The sequence below is a fragment of the Thalassophryne amazonica genome, chromosome 15, assembly GCF_902500255.1.
Source record: "Thalassophryne amazonica chromosome 15, fThaAma1.1, whole genome shotgun sequence".
Classification (NCBI taxonomy): Eukaryota; Metazoa; Chordata; class Actinopteri; order Batrachoidiformes; family Batrachoididae; genus Thalassophryne; species Thalassophryne amazonica.
The window spans coordinates 45,143,902-45,164,504 of record NC_047117.1 but is presented as its reverse complement, the minus strand read 5'-3'; the positions used below and the strand labels follow the sequence as shown (position 1 = coordinate 45,164,504).

Genomic DNA, 20,603 nt, shown 5'->3' with positions numbered 1-20,603 from the left:
ATCCGGTGGATCATCGGATGGTCACTAACAGCCTAAATCCCAATTGTTATGATTTTGATGCGACATGTCCTTTAAACACTTTATAATAAAATTGAGGCCCTCTGAATCATAAATTGTAATCATATCATTAAGTGCCTCAAGATTGCCACCCCTACTGGCCATACTAGAAATAACAAGCTGACAAAAATTCTTCACTGTGTCTTTGCTGTCATGTATGTTTGACAATTAAGACACAGCGTAGCAACAAGTCACTCATCAAGTATGACTGTGTGAATGTGTTTGTGTGCATGTATGTGTATATGTCTGTGTGGGTGATCTGCTTTGAGCTAATGTTTTTGTGAGGTGACCCTGAACCATCCCTTAGTTATGCTGCTATAGACAGACTGCTGGGGGGTTTCCCATGATGCACTGAGTGTTTCTTTCTCTTTTTGCTCTGTATGCACCACTCTGCATTTAATCATTAGTGATTGATCTCTGCTCCCCTCCACAGCATGTCTTTTTCCTGGTTCTCTCCCTCAGCCCCAACCAGTCCCAGCAGAAGACTGCCCCTCCCTGAGCCTGGTTCTGCTGGAGGTTTCTTCCTGTTAAAAGGGAGTTTTTCCTTCCCACTGTTGCCAAGTGCTTGCTCACAGGGGGTCGTTTTGACCGTTGGGGTTTTTCTGTAATTATTGTATGGCTTTTGCCTTGCAATATAAAGCACCTTGGGGCAACTGTTGTTGTGATTTGGCGCTATATAAATAAAATTGATTTGATTTGATGTTTAATTGTGACCTGCCCATGGACTGCAGATGTAAATTAGCTTTAAGATAACTCTCTACGGTGCATCAAATGGAAACATTTGTTTTTATTGTACATGGTCCCTTTTCAAATAAACAAGAATGAGTCCAGTGTTTGCATTAAACAAGTGTCCATTGAAATAGTAAATAACATGGACACCTGAAGTGAAACAAGTGTGATAGTACTTGCAGTGACAGTTCTGGTTCCAAGTGCCAACTGACAACCAGCATTTACATCTTCCCGAGCTTCAAAAGGTTTCCAGCGAAGGCAGTCACAGAAAAATTATATGAATTTGGCAACAGAGCAACTGGCTAGGGTGATTATGACTGTCTTACGTTTGCCCTTTTTCTCCTGGGCAGCCCTGGATCCCCATCACATTGTTTGTGACGAGGCAGTGTCACAGGACATCGTTTTGCGCTGTTAACATTTCATCACCGACAGCATTGTTTATTCCCATAAGATTTCCGAGCTGCAACGACGACTAACTTAATTGTATCGCTGTCTCAGATTAGCACACCTATCTAACGTGCATGTTTAGATTTGATGAGCGAAACTCGCACGGACCTATAGTGTGGCCTTTCTTACCTGGTCCATCAGAGGCTGACAGCGCAGGTGAATTCAGTTTCGGCCGCTTAGAGTTGGGAGGTCCGATGTCCAGTAGGTTTTCAGCCATAGTTGGTAGTTTCTCCAGCTGGCTTCTCAATTTGGAAATTATTTCAATTAAGTTGAAGTATCCAGAAGCTTCTTGGTTAACACATTGGCTAACAGATAACTAGCTAACATTAGCCAACAGCTCACTAATTGGCTGCTAGCAGCTATAGTAGCTGTTAGCGTTGGCTACTCGCTGGTGTGACTCAAGAGTTTCAAAAGAGATCCAACAGCGCCCCGCTTCGCCACCGCCATTCACCCCATGATAATCCAACACCCAACACCCACATTATTAGCGTTAAATCACCCAGCATGCAATAGTCCCCATGTAAATATCGAATCTGATCAGACGGATTGCTGCATTCCTGCGGGGAAAGGCGTCATTTTAGGGCTGCAAATAAAATTAAAAAAAATTGGCGTGACGTCAAATATCTTCATGCAGAAATTCGCGCAAAGCTCAACAAAAATGCATAACTCCACACAAATGCATTATTTTCGCAAATCACCTCGAAAGTGACGCCCTGGCTTAAGGTTTTCCCCACAACAAACAGTCCGGCTGACGACCGACGACAGGGGCTGAACCGCCGCACTCTGAAGGAGAAATCACACACACCAACGGCCGACACTCCAATTCCCGTTATTCCGCACCAAACGCGTCCCGGTTCGTGTCAAGGTTTCATTTTCGGGGCAAGGACGGTGGCATATCTCCGCAAGGATGCTCTTATCTCAGGTAAAAGCCAGTGTTGCACCGAAATCCTAAATCGTAACCACGACAAGATGGCGGCTGTTGATTCCTCCGATACAAAAAAGTTTTTTTTTTTCTTTCCCAGATCGGCTGTGGAGGGGGGAGGGGTTGCGCAATCACGCCCAACGTGAAACCTCCGCAATACGACTGCAGGGGGCGCTACCGCACCATCCGAGAATATTGTTACTTGCAAATGGAATTTGTTGTAATAATAACAGCTTTATAGCAGAAATTACTCAATTAAAATACAAATGTTATATTGCATATTAATTCAACTTTGAAAATTTATTAAATCATTGAACACTTATCCTATGTTCCAGAAAACCAGATTTAAAAAATGATAGACTTTATGATTTGTAACAGAGAACCCTAATACAGCAATAAATAAATAAATACTTTGCCAAACGGTGCCATGTAGGTTGGTTTCATTGTGACTCTTGATTTTTGTTTCTTCCTCCAAATTAATAATTATTTATATATACTCCATATTTGTCATATTTTTTCGTATTTTATTTCAACATAAACTGGATATGTACAGCCAAATATGTGATTTTTCCTCTGTACGCCACCACAGTGGAGTTGAAGAAAAACAAGATGTGACTGTAGTGTAGCCTTTAATGCAAGGTCTAACCAGTCTATGCCAGCCTATCACAGAACCACACATAGACAGAAAAACACATTCACACTCACACACCTACGGTCAATTTAAAGTCACCTATTCACCTGACCTACGTGTCTTTGGAAGTGGGTTAGGGATATGCATAATTACTCATTGAGGTGGAGTTGGAGCATTCTTGTTGCTAGCTGTAGTCTGCGGTTGAGTGTGCAATTTTTAGTGGTATAGCTGTAGAAACACAAGGGGTAGCGGTTAAGTATGCTTGTTTCCAGTGTGGAAGGTTCCTGGTTCAAGACCACCCCTGCTCATTCTCCATGTAATGTAGAGTTGCATCAGTTTGTAAAACTTGTGACAAATCAACATGCAGATCCACCTCAAATCTGCTGTGGCGACCCTGACTGAAAGCAAGTTGTAGGTACTTACTAGCTCAAGGAAAAACAATGTTGAAGGGGATCTTCATCACTCATTTCCACCGTTAGGTAGCTCGCTGATTGGAGCAGTTGACTAAAAAGTTTATACAGAAATTATTTAAAAAAGGATTTAGTCTGATTGGAAGAGGAAAAAAAATATGTTTTGAGAAACGATGTGAGAAAACAAAAAGAATTTCACATAACTGAATGAGATGTTTTGAAATACTTGGTTTTAATTTATTGTTTAATATTTCTTATGAGTGAAAAATTTTTGTGTCCTTTTAGGTATGACGCGCATCATTTTCAAGTAATCCAAAAGTATCAGATTCCTTAACTTTATTGCAATACAATTAATTATTATCACTTCCAAAAATTGCCATGTGCAGCCGGTCTGCTCTGTGTCGGCCTGATCCTGTCAGATTTCAGAAGCTAAGCAGAGCAGGATCTGTTATGTGTCGGACGCAGCTCGGAGAACCGACCAGCGTTTGAAGGACCCAGTATGAAATAAGCAGAGCACGGTACAAAGGATAACTGAATTTAATACATAACAGTGATACAAAACAACAAAAGAGTGTGCGGTCTGGCATGGTGGTGATACGGTGCGCTCCCAGCAGCGCTAACGGTCCGGAGCCAGAAGCCGTTCGGACCCAAGGACCCCGCCGACACCCCCCAGGTGGCCGCAACAAACCGAGTCTGTGAAAGAAGGAACCATTATGTGAGTCCACACTCTACACACAGAGAGACCACTCAAAGGTGTACATAAACAGCAAACACTTCCTGGCTTAATTACTAATCAGCTTCCCAACCTGCAGGCATGGAACATCCAGTTCACAAAACTCCACTGCAGTGGAAGCCGATACATGACTAACGTACAGCTCAATATAATAAGGTGTGAGGGACACCACATTTACTGACTGTATAAACGTTAGTCACAAAATCTAACGTACCTCAGGAAGTGTGCTGACGAGCGTGAGACCTCACCCCCTCCTCTTTCACAGACCGTGCATCAAACCCTGGACGTTCTCTGCATCCACTGATGATGAGATGGCTCCCGAGACGACGATCTCACCCGTCTGGTCACAAGGTCGAGTCTCTGGCAAATACACACTGTATACTCCAGTCTTAAATGCCACCATGTTCCAATCCATATAGATGCACCACAGCTGTGAGTCCTGACGAGCCGCAGGTGATCAGGGTGAGGTCCTGATAACCTCAGCAACACAGCCACTCAGTCCCAAATGCAAGCCACCTGGAAGGAAAAACAAGACAGAAACAAAAAGGCAGCCAGGCCCCCCAGCCATACAACAGGATCTGGTTAGTACTTGGATGGGAGACCTCTTTGGACCACCAGCGGCTGTGTGTGTTTCTCCAGGTAAAACTGGAGTTGCGCCAGGAAGGGCAACCTGTGCCAATTACCGATGCAGATCTGGCTGTATCCCCTGGGCCAGCCCGAACAAAATCGGGAGCAGCTGAATGAACAACAACTTCCAAAAATTGCCATGTAATCTATATTCAGTAACTGATTACATTTCAGAATAACCTGACCCAACTCTGGGTTTGACCTTTAGGAATTACAGCTATTTATTTATAAAAACAGTCCATTTACAGAGACCACAGCCAGTTTTGATTAGACAAATCAGTCAATGAATACATGAACATTTTTCAAGTAACTGAATATGTCTTGGGTCTTTCTTTTATTGCACTGTCAGTTATAAAACTCCATGGTGATGTGGAACAACACCTGACAGTGTTGTGGTCCTCAATACCACCAAAATCAAGGCAGTCATCATAGACTTCAGGAGGACCAAGAGAGTCTCACAGCTCCCACTACACATTAGCAGAGAAGAGGTGGACAGGGTGGATTCAATTATGTTCTTTGGCACCCACATCATCAAGGATCTGACATGGACATTACACACCCACAACCTGGTGAAAAAACTTCAGCATAGGAGGTTCTTTCTGAGGAAGCTGAAGCAGGCTGGTCTGGCTCCACAGCTGCTCAGGAACTTCTACAGAAGCACCATTGAGAGCATTCTCTGCCAGGGCTGCACAATGTGGTACCGCAGCTGCACAGCAGAGGACAGAAAAGATCTGCCCCGGGTGGTGAAGAAGGCACAGAGGATTGTAGGAGCTGGGCTGCCAGACTTAGACTCTGTGTATGTTGAGCGCTTCCAGAGGACGGCGCGGAACATCTGCAAGGACAACAGCCACCCGGGACATTCCGTGTTTGCTCCGCTGCCATCATGTAAGAGGTACTGCACTATAAGGACACAGACAAATAGGCTACGGAATAGCATTTTTCCTAGAGCTGTAGCCTCCATCACCCCACCCCATCCCCCTCCCACAAACAGACAGACATTTAGTAACGGATATTAACGTGCAATAAATAATAGTCTGTTTACATATCAAAAATATCCTACATCACTGAGCTTTAAGCACCTTTAAAAATGTACTAAGCACCCTTTTTTCTTTGTATTTTAAGAAGGTCTTGCCAACCTGTGAAGCTGTTCGTTCTTTTTGTGTATAGCTGTTTGGAAAGTGCTACCAGAATTTCATTGCAGAAATTCAATGACAAACAACATCTATTCTATTCTATGCTGTTGGTATTACTTAATGATTCATGTAAATCAAGTCCAAGACATATTCTGTGACATGTTTGTGTATCTATCTCTTCTTCTGTCTAAAGAAAAATGTCTGTAGAAGTGATGATTTTTGCATTAACAATAATCCTTATAATTAGTTTGTCTGATTGCTTATGGCCCCTGAAAATGAAGGGAGCGTGTCCCTAATGTGGTATTTTTTGTTAAACTTCAGGATCTAAAGCTGAATGTTGCAAGCAGAATGATCTTCTGCTTGCAGTGGATTCAGACACCACTACGGTTCTGGTGCTGTTAGATCTCAGCGCTGTGTTTGATACCGTGGATCATTATATTGTACTCGATAGGCTGGAGAATCATTTTGGGATTACTGGAAGTGCCCTTGCGTGGTTGGCCTCATACCTGACAAGTCGTTCTCACTGTGTTTTGTACACTAACACTACCTCTAACCTTAATGACATGACATTTGGTGTTCCACAGGGGTTCATCTTTGGCCCACTGCTTTTCTCCATTTAATTAGCACCCCTTGGACACACATTGTGGCGTTTTGGGATTTCCTTTCACTGCTATGCTGATGATACTCAGTTGTATATGCCGATAACTGCTGGTAATCTCATCCACATAAAATCCTTAGAAGATTGCCTTACATCAGTGAGAAGTTGGATGTTGAGCAACTTCCTACTTTTACATTCTGATAAGACTGAAATGATGGTTCTTGGTCCAGTGAGACATCGGCATCAATTTGACTAGCTAATGCTTAGCTTAGGCTCGTGTGTCATACATCACACTGACAAAGTGAGGAACCTTGGGGTAATTTTTGAACCTACGTTGTCCTTTGACCTCCACATTAGAGATATTATGAGAACTGCTTTCTTATACCTGCAACATAACAAATATTTGTCCCAGCCTGTCTATGGCTGATGTTGAGACCCTGAGTCATGTCTCTTCTAGATTGGACTACTGCAATGTTCTATTTTCTGGTTTACTGCAGTCCAGCATTAGGGGTCTCCAAATGATTCAAAATGCTGCTGCCAGACTTTTGACACAAAGCAGAAAGTTTGACCACATTACACCCATTGTGGCATCTCTTCACTGGCTTCCTGTCCAGTGAGATCAGATTTTAAGGTTCTGCTACTAGCCTATAAAATTGTTCATGGACTGGCACCTCCCTACCTATCTTACCTAATTAAACCTTATGTACCGGCCCAGGCATTGCGTTCTCAGGGTGCAGGATTACTTTGTGTCTCTAGGGTGAATAAAAAGTCTGCGGGTCACAGAGCTTTCTCTTATCATGTCCCTGTTCTGTGGAATGATCTCCCTGCATCAATAGAACAGTGAGATTCTGTAGAGACTTTCAAGTCCAGACTTAAGACGCACTTATTCTCCCTTTTGTATGGTTAGCAAACTTTTCACAGTATGTTACTATGCTTTTTACTCTTTTAATTCATTTTATTAGGACACAGAGCGGCCCGCAACCTCAACTTTATCTAACTTCTTGGTCTTTTAGTGAAACTTAGGGCTAGTGGCCGGCTATCACCATAGTATTTCTTTTGTTTTTCTTGTTACTTAATGTTGACAAAATTATTATGTATTTGTTGTCTTTCAGATGCCTGATTGTTTTTTGTTTTTTTTTCTTCTCTGTTTGAGGTGCTGCTGAAAACTGAAAAATGTCTAAAGTACAGGATTGTTTATTGTTTCAGTTCAACTCCATTGTGGTGCACAGAAGCAAAATTACAAACACTGTTGCTCTCCAGTTACTTATGTGAATGATTGTATGTCAATAGGAAAAAATGAAGTTTTACCGTGTAACGACAAAAGTAGACACTGCAGCCATAGTTCAGTTATCAGTTGGTAAATCAAAGGCTTTTACACTCATGACAGTGTTGGAGTGATATTAGAGTTTTGCATGTTGCTCAGCCCTTGAAAAACTTGTCCAGCCTTACTGTATGTGTACATCTGTAATCTGATTTGAATTAATCGTCACATTTCAGGGCACATGCCACTGTTTTCAGCTTTGACATTTATTTCTCTCAAAGAGAGTAATAAGATCACAACACACAATCCAACTGACACACACCAAATAATTTTTTTGTGTCGCTTTTGCATTGTTCTGTGGCAAAATCTGACACATGCACATGTATATAAAAACATATGTGACATCAAAATAACTGCATATGTACAGTGATTTGTGCAAATGTGTATAGATTACATGTCACATGTAATAAATGATACATGGGTAATGTGCACAAAACATACATACTACATGACTCATGGGAAAAAATATACACAATAATTTTAAATCAAAACATATTTGTCCCAAAGTGACTAAGACATGTCTGATTTACTAGTTAAGTAATATTGAAAGGACATGTGTGACTGTGACTATGTAAGTGAGGCATTAGTCTTAACTATTTCACTGTGATGATTTTAACATGTTAAAAAACTGTCATTTATGCAACCTGTCCCTAATTTTTGTCACAAAAACAGAATAACATTTCCCAAATAAAAATCTTATTTTAAAGCTGTGCTCAAAGAAAGCGTCTGTTTTCTTGAAGATATTTTAAGTGGAATGCTGAACTTCTGCAAAAAGACATTTAAAGGTTATAGCAAAGTTTGAAGAAATACTGCTGTAGTCATGCAAAGTACACTCAACAAAACGTAGAAAGACTGAAACAAATTAAGGGTGATCATAATGGAGAAATAAATAAAAAATGTAGTGTGTTTAGCCCAGAAGAAAACTGCTCATTCATTCACATACAAAGAGTACACGTGCTTCTCTTCTGCTGTCACAGATGACAGAGTCAGCGGTGCTCATGTTCATGTTTTATTTTTCTGTGTGTACTATTGTGCATGAAAGGAGTGGTGTGCCCATCAACCTATCTAGTCCCACACCTCAAATTAAATAGTTTGCTATATTGCTGTGCACACTGTGTTTAAAATGACACATCCTGAAAATCAAGATGTGCGCAAAAGTGAAAGGGTCACTAAAAAATAAAGAGAGAGAGAGAGAGAGAGAGAGAGAGGAATTAGTTTTCATAATTGTAGGTGATATTTTTATTTGTTTCCATGGATTTATTTGGATCAATATTTATTTATTTATTAAAAGGATCTTTTCAGAACAGGAACAATTCCTCACATAGCCAAATAATGAAAGTTAAAGAGATGACGTGGTTTTACAAACAAATACCAATCAGCATGAAATGGATCTGGATCAAATGATTCACCAGGTGGGTAGAATTAAATGTTTGAATGGGCGTGATATTGATTCAAGACAGCGTCTCCCTGAAGTAGTAGGGAAATAATCACTGAGGGCATGGGTCTGTTCTCACTGTGTTTGGAAAATGTGAGCTGTTTTTTTTTTTGTTTGGGTTTTTTTTTTGTAATATGCATCCCACTGGCACAACATCTCTAAATGTTTGTATCAGAAAATAAGAAATGCTCATCTTGTGACCAGCGGTGTCCAGCTAATAGAGCCATTTGTGTGTGGTGGCTCCTTTAAATAGAACTCTTTGGATTTTGATGGTAGATACATTCAGGTGGTTACGGTTATTTGATACAAATAATTGTAGTGCTCACAAATGCTAACAGACCACACTTTAATTCAAAAGGCACTGCATGTCTAGGTTTGGAGGAAACAAAACAAAAGCACCGACGGCCTGATTTACTAAGAGTTTGCCTGTACAAAAATGTGTGCAGTCTCCATATCACCCGCAAACGTACAACCCAAATATATAAGCCAATCCAATAAACAAGAACACTAAGGACTGAGTCTTTCAAATGAGCAAAATAAAACATACCATCCATTTAATACATTGGCCTAAATGAATATGCAATTTGGGTTGTGCCGACTCAAGTGCGCAAAATACTAGATGGTGAACATGCAAGTTTTATTTTGCGCATCCAATGCGATTCATCAAGCCAGAAAGTTATGTGTGTATATTGCATGTTTGAAAGCAGGGTGCAAACTGCGTTGCAGGATTCTAGACATGCATAAATGTGTTTCAAAGCCATGAGCTGTTTGGGGTATGCCATTCTTTATGTTCACTCACTAACATTCTTTAACACAAAAAAGACCACAATTAAACATGAATTTATAATGGTCTAATAGTAACAAAAGAAAACATTCACAGCCCATAGAAAATCAAAAGCCACATTTATCATGTCTTTCTATTTCACCCCTTTCTGCTACATTACATTTCTTCCGAGATTTTTTTCATGCAACCACAACAGAAAATACCGTTTGAGCACCCGTGCCATGGACAGCTGCACCTACAAATAAAACGTATACAGATCCATTCATATGGCTCTCATTGTATGTCCAGTTATGTGAATGTAAAGGGAAGTTCAATTTAACACCAAAACCATTTTCAAGGCACATTCATTTGTGATATGGCAAATGTTTAATAAATAACAGTTTCAGATAAAATCTGTGTGTTTGTCTTATTTTTCACAAACCTGTAAATGGTTAACTGAATTTCATTTTGTGCTTATCGTCATTAAAACACACAAAATCCACATTTTAAATACTGCTGTGCACATCACATTACCTACCACCTGCTGTAATTTACACAATTTTCACCCGCTAAACACTCACCAACCCAACGTGCAAAAATTTTAGAATGCCACTGTAATTTAGTACTCATCGTGTGGGATCTTAGTAAATCAGGCCCTTACAGTATTACACCAGAGTGACACGGTTTCATAAATATGTAGAATTTCTGCCATCACAGACATATTCTCAATTTTTTTCAAATTTCCATATAATTTTGCAAAACATGTTGCACATTTGCAGGATTATTTTAAACGAGTTCACATTTTGGGTTTCTAAGCGCCACATTTAAAGCAATTTTGTTCTTGTTATTCCTCTTTACACATAACAATATGACAGCTGCAGTTATTCTTCAAAATGATCCTGTGTGAAAAATGCAACACATCCAACTTCTGTTTCAGAGTATCGATTAAATGTTGATAATTCAGTGTCAAAGTTCACTTTTATGAGTATTTTTCCATTTTATTTTCCATCTCCTGCTTTAAAGTGTTCTTATTACACACCTGTTCAACAAGCTAACATCTGTCACCAAATCTTAAAAGCAGATATTCAAGTTCGTAGCTAAAAATATCCTATAGAACCTGGGAAGATGTATACTGAAAAACAATCTTCACATTGCTAAGGGCCCCTTCACACACACTGCGAATACGTACATTTCCAGGGCGACTCATGGCGAAACAGCTCATATGACTGAACCAGGAAACATTGCGCCAAAGGCAAGGCGTACACGATGCCAGTGCGATGGTTCGTGCACACGGGAACACACTGCCAGCAGCTCCATGATGTGGTTACACTTAGTGCAGCTGCTGTGAAGAAAAATAAATAAAATAAAATAAAAAATACATGCTGCGACGGTTTTGTGTATGTGGGAACACAGCAGCTTTTCACAACTGCACAGCTGCTGGAAAAAAAATTACATGCCACCCACGGGACTCAAACCCACACCTTCCAAAAACTGTCATTGCCAGTCAGAAATTTTACCACTGAGCTACGATTGCAGTCCTGTGAAAGTTGCGGGAACCTGCTGATATGAGGAAGGAGATGGACGTATTTAAAATGAAATAAACCCACACACCATATAAAAACACCACATTTATCAAGCAAGCAATACAAATATGATCCATCTGTTCCTCTGTAGATGACCCATGGTCACAGACATACAGTCATGAAGGGGCCGTTAAATAACCCTGGTTAAATAAAAAGAAAAAAATGCCACAAGATTCAAATCCACACACTCTGATTACCAGAAGGAAACTTTACCACTGCACTACAGTCACTGTCTTGTAACAGGAGCGTGAAATGGGTAAAATCAACAAGCAGATAAACATATTTTCTAAAAAAAGAAAGCGCTGTGATAACTGACCAAACATTGCTTGGTACAGCGTATGTCCACTGATATGTGACTGAAAGGAATGGGATGTGTGCTACAGCTGTGATGTCCAGGACCGGAGATGTCCCAACAGCTGTGGGCAGCCAGCCACGCCCCTTGTCCTGTCAGCACATAGACCAAGATGTCACTCTGTGATCAGATGAGAGATGCTTCGCCTGCGGGGGGCAAACCACATGCACAGATGTGTTGTGGTGGGAGTGGGGGGGTGTGTGAAACACACGCACACGTGTTGTGGGGGGAGCCGACACTCTGGCACGCCACATGTGCACTCTGCAATTTCACACTCGTGGAGCACTTAGACAAATTTCACATCCAGCTCGACAGTGATCACCTGCAGACTGTTTTTGTGACAATAGTACCAATCAAATCAAATCAATTTTATTTATATAGCGCCAAATCACAACAAACAGCTGCCCCAAGGCGCTTTACATTGTAAGGCAAGGCCATACAATAATTACGGAAAAATCCCAATGGTCAAAATGACCCCCTGTGAGCAAGCACTTGGCGACAGTGGGAAGGAAAAACTCCCTTTTAACAGGAAGAAACCTCCAGCAGAACCAGGCTCAGGGAGGGGCAGTCTTCTGCTGGGACTGGTTGGGGCTGAGGGAGAGAACCAGGAAAAAGACATGCTGTGGAAGAGAGCAGAGATCAATCACTAATGATTAAATGCAGAGTGGTGCATACAGAGCAAAAAGAGAAAGAAACACTCAGTGCATCATGGGAACCCCCCAGCAGTCTAAGTCTATAGCAGCATAACTAAGGGATGGTTCAGGGTCACCTGATCCAGCCCTAACTATAAGCTTTAGCAAAAAGGAAAGTTTTAAGCCTAATCTTAAAAGTAGAGAGGGTGTCTGTCTCCCTGATCCGAATTGGGAGCTGGTTCCACAGGAGAGGAGCCTGAAAGCTGAAGGCTCTGCCTCCCATTCTACTCTTACAAACCCTAGGAACTACAAGTAAGCCTGCAGTCTGAGAGCGAAGCGCTCTATTGGGGTGATATGGTACTATGAGGTCCCTAAGATAAGATGGGACCTGATTATTCAAAACCATATAAGTAAGAAGAAGAATTTTAAATTCTATTCTAGAATTAACAGGAAGCCAATGAAGAGAGGCCAATATGGGTGAGATATGCTCTCTCCTTCTAGTCCCTGTCAGTACTCTAGCTGCAGCATTTTGAATTAACTGAAGGCTTTTCAGGGAACTTTTAGGACAACCTGATAATAATGAATTACAATAGTCCAGCCTAGAGGAAATAAATGCATGAATTAGTTTTTCAGCATCACTCTGAGACAAGACCTTTCTAATTTTAGAGATATTGTGCAAATGCAAAAAAGCAGTCCTACATATTTGTTTAATATGCGCATTGAATGACATATCCTGATCAAAAATGACTCCAAGATTTCTCACAGTATTACTAGAGGTCAGAGTAATGCCATCCAGAGTAAGGATCTGGTTAGACACCATGTTTCTAAGATTTGTGGGGCCAAGTACAATAACTTCAGTTTTATCTGAATTTAAAAGCAGGAAATTAGAGGTCATCCATGTCTTTATGTCTGTAAGACAATCCTGCAGTTTAGCTAATTGGTGTGTGTCCTCTGGCTTCATGGATAGATAAAGCTGGGTATCATCTGCCCCTGAACCATCCCTTAGTTATGCTGCTATAGACGTAGACTGCTGGGGGGTTCCCATGATGCACTGTTTCTTTCTCTTTTTGCTCTGTATGCACCACTCTGCATTTAATCATTAGTGATCGATCTCTGCTCCCCTCCACAGCATGTCTTTTTCCTGGTTCTCTCCCTCAGCCCCAACCAGTCCCAGCAGAAGACTGCCCCTCCCTGAGCCTGGTTCTGCTGGAGGTTTCTTCCTGTTAAAAGGGAGTTTTTCCTTCCCACTGTAGCCAAGTGCTTGCTCACAGGGGGTCGTTTTGACCGTTGGGGTTTTACATAATTATTGTATGGCCTTGCCTTACAATATAAAGCGCCTTGGGGCAACTGTTTGTTGTGATTTGGCGCTATATAAAAAAATTGATTGATTGATTGATTGATTGATCTGCGTAACAATGAAAATTTAAGCAATGCTGTCTAATAATACTGCCTAAGGGAAACATGTATAAAGTGAATAAAATTGGTCCTAGCACAGAACCTTGTGGAACTCCATAATTAACCTTAGTCTGTGAAGAAGATTCCCCATTTACATGAACAAATTGTAATCTATTAGATAAATATGATTCAAACCACCACAGTGCAGTGCCTTTAATACCTATGGCATGCTCTAATCTCTGTAATAAAATTTTATGGTCAACAGTATCAAAAGCAGCACTGAGGTCTAACAGAACAAGCACAGAGATGAGTCCACTGTCTGAGGCCATAAGAAGATCATTTGTAACCTTCACTAATGCTGTTTCTGTACTATGATGGATTCTAAAACCTGACTGAAACTCTTCAAATAGACCATTCCTCTGCAGATGATCAGTTAGCTGTTTTACAACTACCCTTTCAAGAATTTTTGAGAGAAAAGGAAGGTTGGAGATTGGCCTATAATTAGCTAAGATAGCTGGGTCAAGTGATGGCTTTTTAAGTAATGGTTTAATTACTGCCACCTTAAAAGCCTGTGGTACATAGCCAACTAATAAAGATAGAATGATCATATTTAAGATCAAAGCATTAAATAATGGTAGGGCTTCCTTGAGCAGCCTGGTAGGAATGGGGTCTAATAGACATGTTGATGGTTTGGATGAAGTAACTAATGAAAATAACTCAGACAGAACAATCTGAGAGAAAGAGTCTAACCAAATACCCGCATCACTGAAAGCAGCCAAAGATAACGATACGTCTTTGGGATGGTTATGAGTAATTTTTTCTCTAATAGTTAAAATTTTATTAGCAAAAAAAAAGTCATGAAGTCATTACTAGTTAAAGTTAAAGGAATACTCGGCTCAATAGAGCTCTGACTCTTTGTCAGCCTGGCTACAGTGCTGAAAAGAAACCTGGGGTTGTTCTTATTTTCTTCAATTAGTGATGAGAAGTAAGATGTCGTAGCTTTACGGAGGGCTTTTTTATAGAGCAACAAACTCTTTTTCCAGGCTAAGTGAAGATCTTCTAAATTAGTGAGACGCCATTTCCTCTCCAACTTACGGGTTATCTGCTTTAAGCTGCAAGTTTGTGAGTTATACCACGGAGTCAGGCACTTCTGATTTAAAGCTCTCTTTTTCAGAGGAGCTACAGCATCCAAAGTTGTCTTCAATGAGGATGTAAAACTATTGACGAGATACTCTATCTCACTTACAGAGTTTAGGTAGCTACTCTGCACTGTGTTGGTATATGGCATTAGAGAACATAAAGAAGGAAAACCTAGTTACAGCGCTTTCTGAAAGACTTCTATTGTAATGAAACTTATTCCCCACTGCTGGGTAGTCCATCAGAGTAAATGTAAATGTTATTAAGAAATGATCAGACAGAAGGGAGTTTTCAGGGAATACTGTTAAGTCTTCAATTTCCATACCATAAGTCAGAACAAGATCTAAGATATGATTAAAGTGGTGGGTGGACTCATTTACATTTTGAGCAAAGCCAATTGAGTCTAATAATAGATTAAATGCAGTGTTGAGGCTGTCATTCTCAGCATCTGTGTGGATGTTAAAATCGCCCAATATAATTATCTTATCTGAGCTAAGCACTAAGTCAGACAAAAGGTCAGAAAATTCACAGAGAAACTCACAGTAACGACCAGGTGGACGATAGATAATAACAAATAAAACTGGTTTTTGGGACTTCCAATTTGGATGGACAAGACTAAGAGTCAAGCTTTCAAATGAATTAAAGCTCTGTCTGGGTTTTTGATTAATTAATAAGCTGGAATGGAAGATTGCTGCTAATCCTCCACCTCGGCCCGTGCTACGCGCGTTCTGGCAGTTAGTGTGACTCGGGGGTGTTGACTCATTTAAACTAACATATTCATCCTGCTGTAACCAGGTTTCTGTAAGGCAGAATAAATCAATATGTTGATCAATTATTATATCATTTACTAACAGGGACTTAGAAGAGAGAGACCTAATGTTTAATAGACCACATTTAACTGTTTTAGTCTGTGGTGCAGTTGAAGGTGCTATATTATTTTTTCTTTTTGAATTTTTATGCTTAAATAGATTTTTGCTGGTTATTGGTGGTCTGGGAGCAGGCACCGTCTCTACGGGGATGGGGTAATGAGGGGATGGCAGGGGGAGAGAAGCTGCAGAGAGGTGTGTAAGACTACAACTCTGCTTCCTGGTCCCAACCCTGGATAGTCACGGTTTGGAGGATTTAAGAAAATTGGCCAGATTTCTAGAAATGAGAGCTGCTCCATCCAAAGTGGGATGGATTCCGTCTCTCCTAACGAGACCAGGTTTTCCCCAGAAGCTTTGCCAATTATCTATGAAGCCCACCTCATTTTTTGGACACCACTCAGACAGCCAGCAATTCAAGGAGAACATGCGGCTAAACATGTCACTCCCGGACCGATTGGGGAGGGGCCCAGAGAAAACTACAGAGTCGGACATTGTTTTTGCAGTGGTAGTCAGCTCTCCTCTGCTTGCAGAGGATAGAGTTGTATCTCTCATAGCTGTCTGTCTGCTACAAAACATGTAACAGGCAGGCACTAGAACCTTTGATTTCAGACTTCACAAATGTTTTTAACTGTTAAGCTTTATTCAGTATGCCCGCAAAAATACATTAGAGGTCTAAAAAGTATCGGACCTAAATTTTTCGGAAACTAATTGGGCTGCTGATGGTTTTCAAAGTTATCTGAAAAGCTAATCCGCTAATGAAAACATTAGCTTCGATAATTAGCGGTTAGCGGATTAGCTGAACTGTGTCCACCATTGCTGTGGACAATATGTAGATCATCATGATAAGGTCATATGTTTATCTGACCGATCACACAGAACACCAATTACACAGGGACTTCTGTAATGTATGTCACAGTAAATCTAAAATGGGGGGGGGTCTAAATCTAAAATTTCTCCCATGCACAGAATTCTTGGCCTTAGAAAGTGCTCAAATGACATCCAAACAAAATTAAATTGTAAACAGTAGAAATTTTACCCACATAATAGAGCCCTTTAAATGGAGTCAACAAATGTCCCAAAAAAATCTAATCAAAATGTCACACAAAACATTTGATAAAGGCAGACAGAGAGAGAAGGGCCAAAAAGTGACATGTGGTAGAAGATTAGATGAAATACCTTTGCTGATGCATTCGTGTGCACTCACTCACTCACTCACTCTCACATTCGGGAAACAAGTGCTGTAGTGAGTGAGGGGTAAAGAAAATGTCTCAGAGACCCCAACTGTTCAATGGGCACACCACCACTCTTCCACGAAATCAGTTAATGACAGAATGAAACAACTAGAATAAAAAGGTAGACAGAAATAGTCCAAAGACTGCAGAAAAACCTGCATAATGAGCATCATTTCCTTGAAGATACAATCATCAACTATTCTCATTATGACAACAGCATGATACAAAACTTTATGAAAATCAATATACTCAAAAATACAATTATACTTTTAGGCACCACAAAACAATCAGCTAGTTTAGGTTGCATTGCACCTATAGATCACTCAATTAAAGTGGCACATCTTAAGTATATCAATACAGTAGAAACCCTCTTTAGCACAGAGGCTGAGAGAATAAATGTCCCATCCCTTCAACAGCAAATCACACAGATAAAGGCAGACAATACTTAGCTCATGAATTCATCTGTACTCATGAAGTGACCAACAAAATTTACATTTTGTTTTGTTTTGTTTTGAAATAATGAAGACAACAAATGGGACAGTGTAAGGTTGTTCATCCATGACTGCAGAAACTTGATTTCCACAGCTGAGCCGTGGTGCAGATCAAAAGCTAGCGATTATCTCTCAAGCCCACTTAAAACGACACTCCAGCTACAATTTGCATTTTGAATATTGGTAGGCTGTGTGGCGCAGACATTTTAAGCTTGCTGCTCACCCTTTCGCACATATTTGCAGTGTCAAGTCTAGCTAATGAGTAAGCCAATTGGAAGCAGTTATGACCCATGGACGAGCAGGAGGCAGCTGCAAAACAGTGCACCTGCTTTAGAGTTCGATCGTGTTGCGCATGAGTACTGAAAAAGAAATAGCGTTCTATTGAGACACTGATCAGACAGATCGGTGTCTCCGTTGTTGTTTTCACTACACAAAGCAGGTAGGCCTGGCTTTGAGTCATGGTCACACTATCTGTCTGTGTCCTTGGACAAGACATGTAATCTGCATTGTCCTAGTCCCCTCAGCTGTAAATGGGTACCAGCTTTAGATGGGGAAGTAACCTGCAATGTACTGGTATCCCATGCAGGGGGAGTCATAGACTAGAAAAGACGAGACCCCAAGTGTATGACTCTTTTGGACAGGATACCACTCTAATGCTGGTACTTCCCCAACCAAGGCCGGTACCCTTCACAGCTGTTTGGGGTTTGCCGCTCAGTCACAGATTTGCTCTTCTTCTTTAAAACTGGACATCTGCACTCAGACAAACTACTGCTTGCACATATTTCCTTAAACTCCTCCTCCTCACGCTCAAACTGTTTCTGTGTGCTCTCAAATCTTCTACTCTTTAATGATACAACTCTGCCAAAATTCTCCAACCAGTAGAATGTCAGATATGGTGCTGATCAATGAAGCCTTCCTTGAGGGTGCGCTTGCTGTGCTTCTTACAGCGGCCCTTATGGGCGAGTACTGTCTAACCACATTCATCTATTTCCGCCCCTATGGCAGTGTACTTCACTGGCTTCCTACCATGTTGCTGGATGGATCTAAAGTGTTAATAGCGTTGCCAGATTGTGTGGTTTCCCACCCAATTGGGCAGTTTTGAATTTTGTTTCATGAATTGCTACTTCAACTGGGCAGTTTTCGATTTCTTAAAGTACATTAGGATTTAAAAGGGATCTGGTTTCTTTCCTTATTGATGAATGGAATTGTCAGCGAGCAAAGCTACAAAAATACTTAATTGTCTTTGCCACCTTGTAAAAATCTGTGTTGCCAGGTTTCCAGATTTTTGTTTTTGTTTTGTTTTTTTGTTTGTTTTTTTGCTGAAAATAGTCACTTTTGAAGTGTTGCAAATTATATTGTTGCTTGTATTTCTTTTGGGGGGGGGGGGGGGGGCTGATGGACTGGATTTGTTACAGAAACCTGGCACCTCTGTGTGGGGAAACATATTTTCACCACATGTGCATTTGTCCAGATGCTGTCCTACACAGCTTTTCTTTGCATCTTAGTTATTTCTGGAAGGGGTTCTGCTTGGAGTTGCTGTATTTTGTTGGTGTCAGTGAAATCCATTTTGTTATTTGTACAAACTCTTGGCTCTGCTCTTCAGAAAAATGAGCACAGCACAGGAGCGTGCACAGCCTAAACTCCTGACAACCTGTTGGATGGCATGCAGTATGAAACCTTACCATTAGATGTCCACAAAATCGACTCCAATGTTACTAAATGCTTACTACAGAGCTTAACGTAGGCAAACAGAGGTGTTGTAGCTAGCACACATCTCCACTCTGCTGTCAATGAGCATTCAGCCTTTTGTACAGTGTTATAACCCCAATTCTAATGAAACTGGGACGTTGTGTAAAATGTAAATAAAAACAGAATACAATGATTTGAAAATCCTCTTTAACCTATATTCAATTGAATACACCACAGAGAAAAGACACTTAATGTTCAAACTGATAAACTTTGTTGTTTTTGTGCAAATATTTGCTCATTTTGAAATGGATGCCTGCAACACACTTCAAAAAAGCTGGGACAGGGCAACAAAAGACTGGGAAAGTTGATGAATGCTCATAGAACACCTAACTGGAAACAGGTGAGTGTCATTGGGTATAAAAGGAGCATCCCCTAAAGGCTATTGATTATAATCTTGATTATAATCAATATAATCAAGATTCAGATAATCTGGAGAACTTTTTACATGTAAGCGGCAAGGCCCAAAGCCGAAATGCCACCTTCTCTGGGCCTGAGCTCATTTGAAATGGACAGACACAAAGTGGAAAAGTGTGCTGTGGTCTGATGAGTCCACATTTCAAATTGTTTTTGGAAATCATAGACGTCATGTCCTCTGGACAAAAAAGGAAAAAGACCATCCAGATTGTTACCACTGCAAAGTTCAAAAGCCAGCATCTCTGATGGTATGGGGGTGTGTTAGTGCCCATGGCATGGGCAATTTACACATCTGTGACGGCACCATCAGTGCTGAAAGGTACATCCAGATTTTGGAGCAACACATACTGCCATCCAAGCAACGTCTTTTTCAGGGACGTCCCTGCTTATTTCAGCAAGACAATGCCAAGCAACATTCTGCACGTGCTACAACAGCGTGGCTTCGTAGTAAAAGAGTGCGGGTACTAGACTGGCCTGCCTGCAGTCCAGACCTGTCGCCCATTGAAAATGTGTGGCACATTATGAAGCGCAAAATACAACAATGGAGACCCCGGACTGTTGAACAACTGAAGTCGTACATCAAGCAAGAATGGGAAAGAATTCCACCTACAAAGCTTCAACAATTAGTGTCCTCAGTTCCCAAACGCTTATTGAGTGTTTAGAAGGAAAGGTGATGTAACACAGTGGTAAACATAACACTGTCCAAGCTTTTTTGAAACATGTTGCAGGCATCCATTTCAAAATGAGCAAATATTTGCACAAAACAATAAAGTTTATGAATTTGAACATTAAATATCTTGTCTTTGTGGTGTATTCAATTGAATATATGTTGAAGAGGATTTACAAATCATTGTATTCTGTTTTTATTTACATTTTACACAACATCCCAACTTCATTGGAATTGGGTTTGTATACTAAAACAGGAAGAAAAGAAGTGAAGCACATG

At 40.7% G+C, this 20,603-nt stretch overlaps 1 protein-coding gene and 1 long non-coding RNA gene across 5 annotated transcripts in view; one reads left to right on the top strand and one right to left on the bottom strand.

Moving 5' to 3' along the window:
* The window catches only part of LOC117525997 (CREB-binding protein-like), a 103,877-nt gene extending 101,623 nt beyond the window's left edge, over positions 1–2,254 (bottom strand). For 2 of the 4 annotated variants that reach the window (XM_034187985.1, XM_034187988.1), the window contains exon 1: positions 1,363–2,253. In XM_034187985.1, the coding sequence (XP_034043876.1) occupies positions 1,363–1,450 (88 nt within the window). In that variant the 5' untranslated portion in view covers positions 1,451–2,253. Of the gene's footprint in view, positions 1–1,362 lie in introns of all 4 variants that reach the window. The other 2 variants (XM_034187984.1, XM_034187983.1) reach the window with 2 other exon arrangements.
* Positions 2,255–18,361: 16,107 nt separating this feature from the next.
* LOC117526000 lies at positions 18,362–19,045 on the top strand. The gene is made up of 2 exons (XR_004565189.1): positions 18,362–18,498; positions 18,553–19,045. It is a non-coding gene; the product is annotated as an uncharacterized LOC117526000 (long non-coding RNA).
* Positions 19,046–20,603: the final 1,558 nt, after the last annotated feature.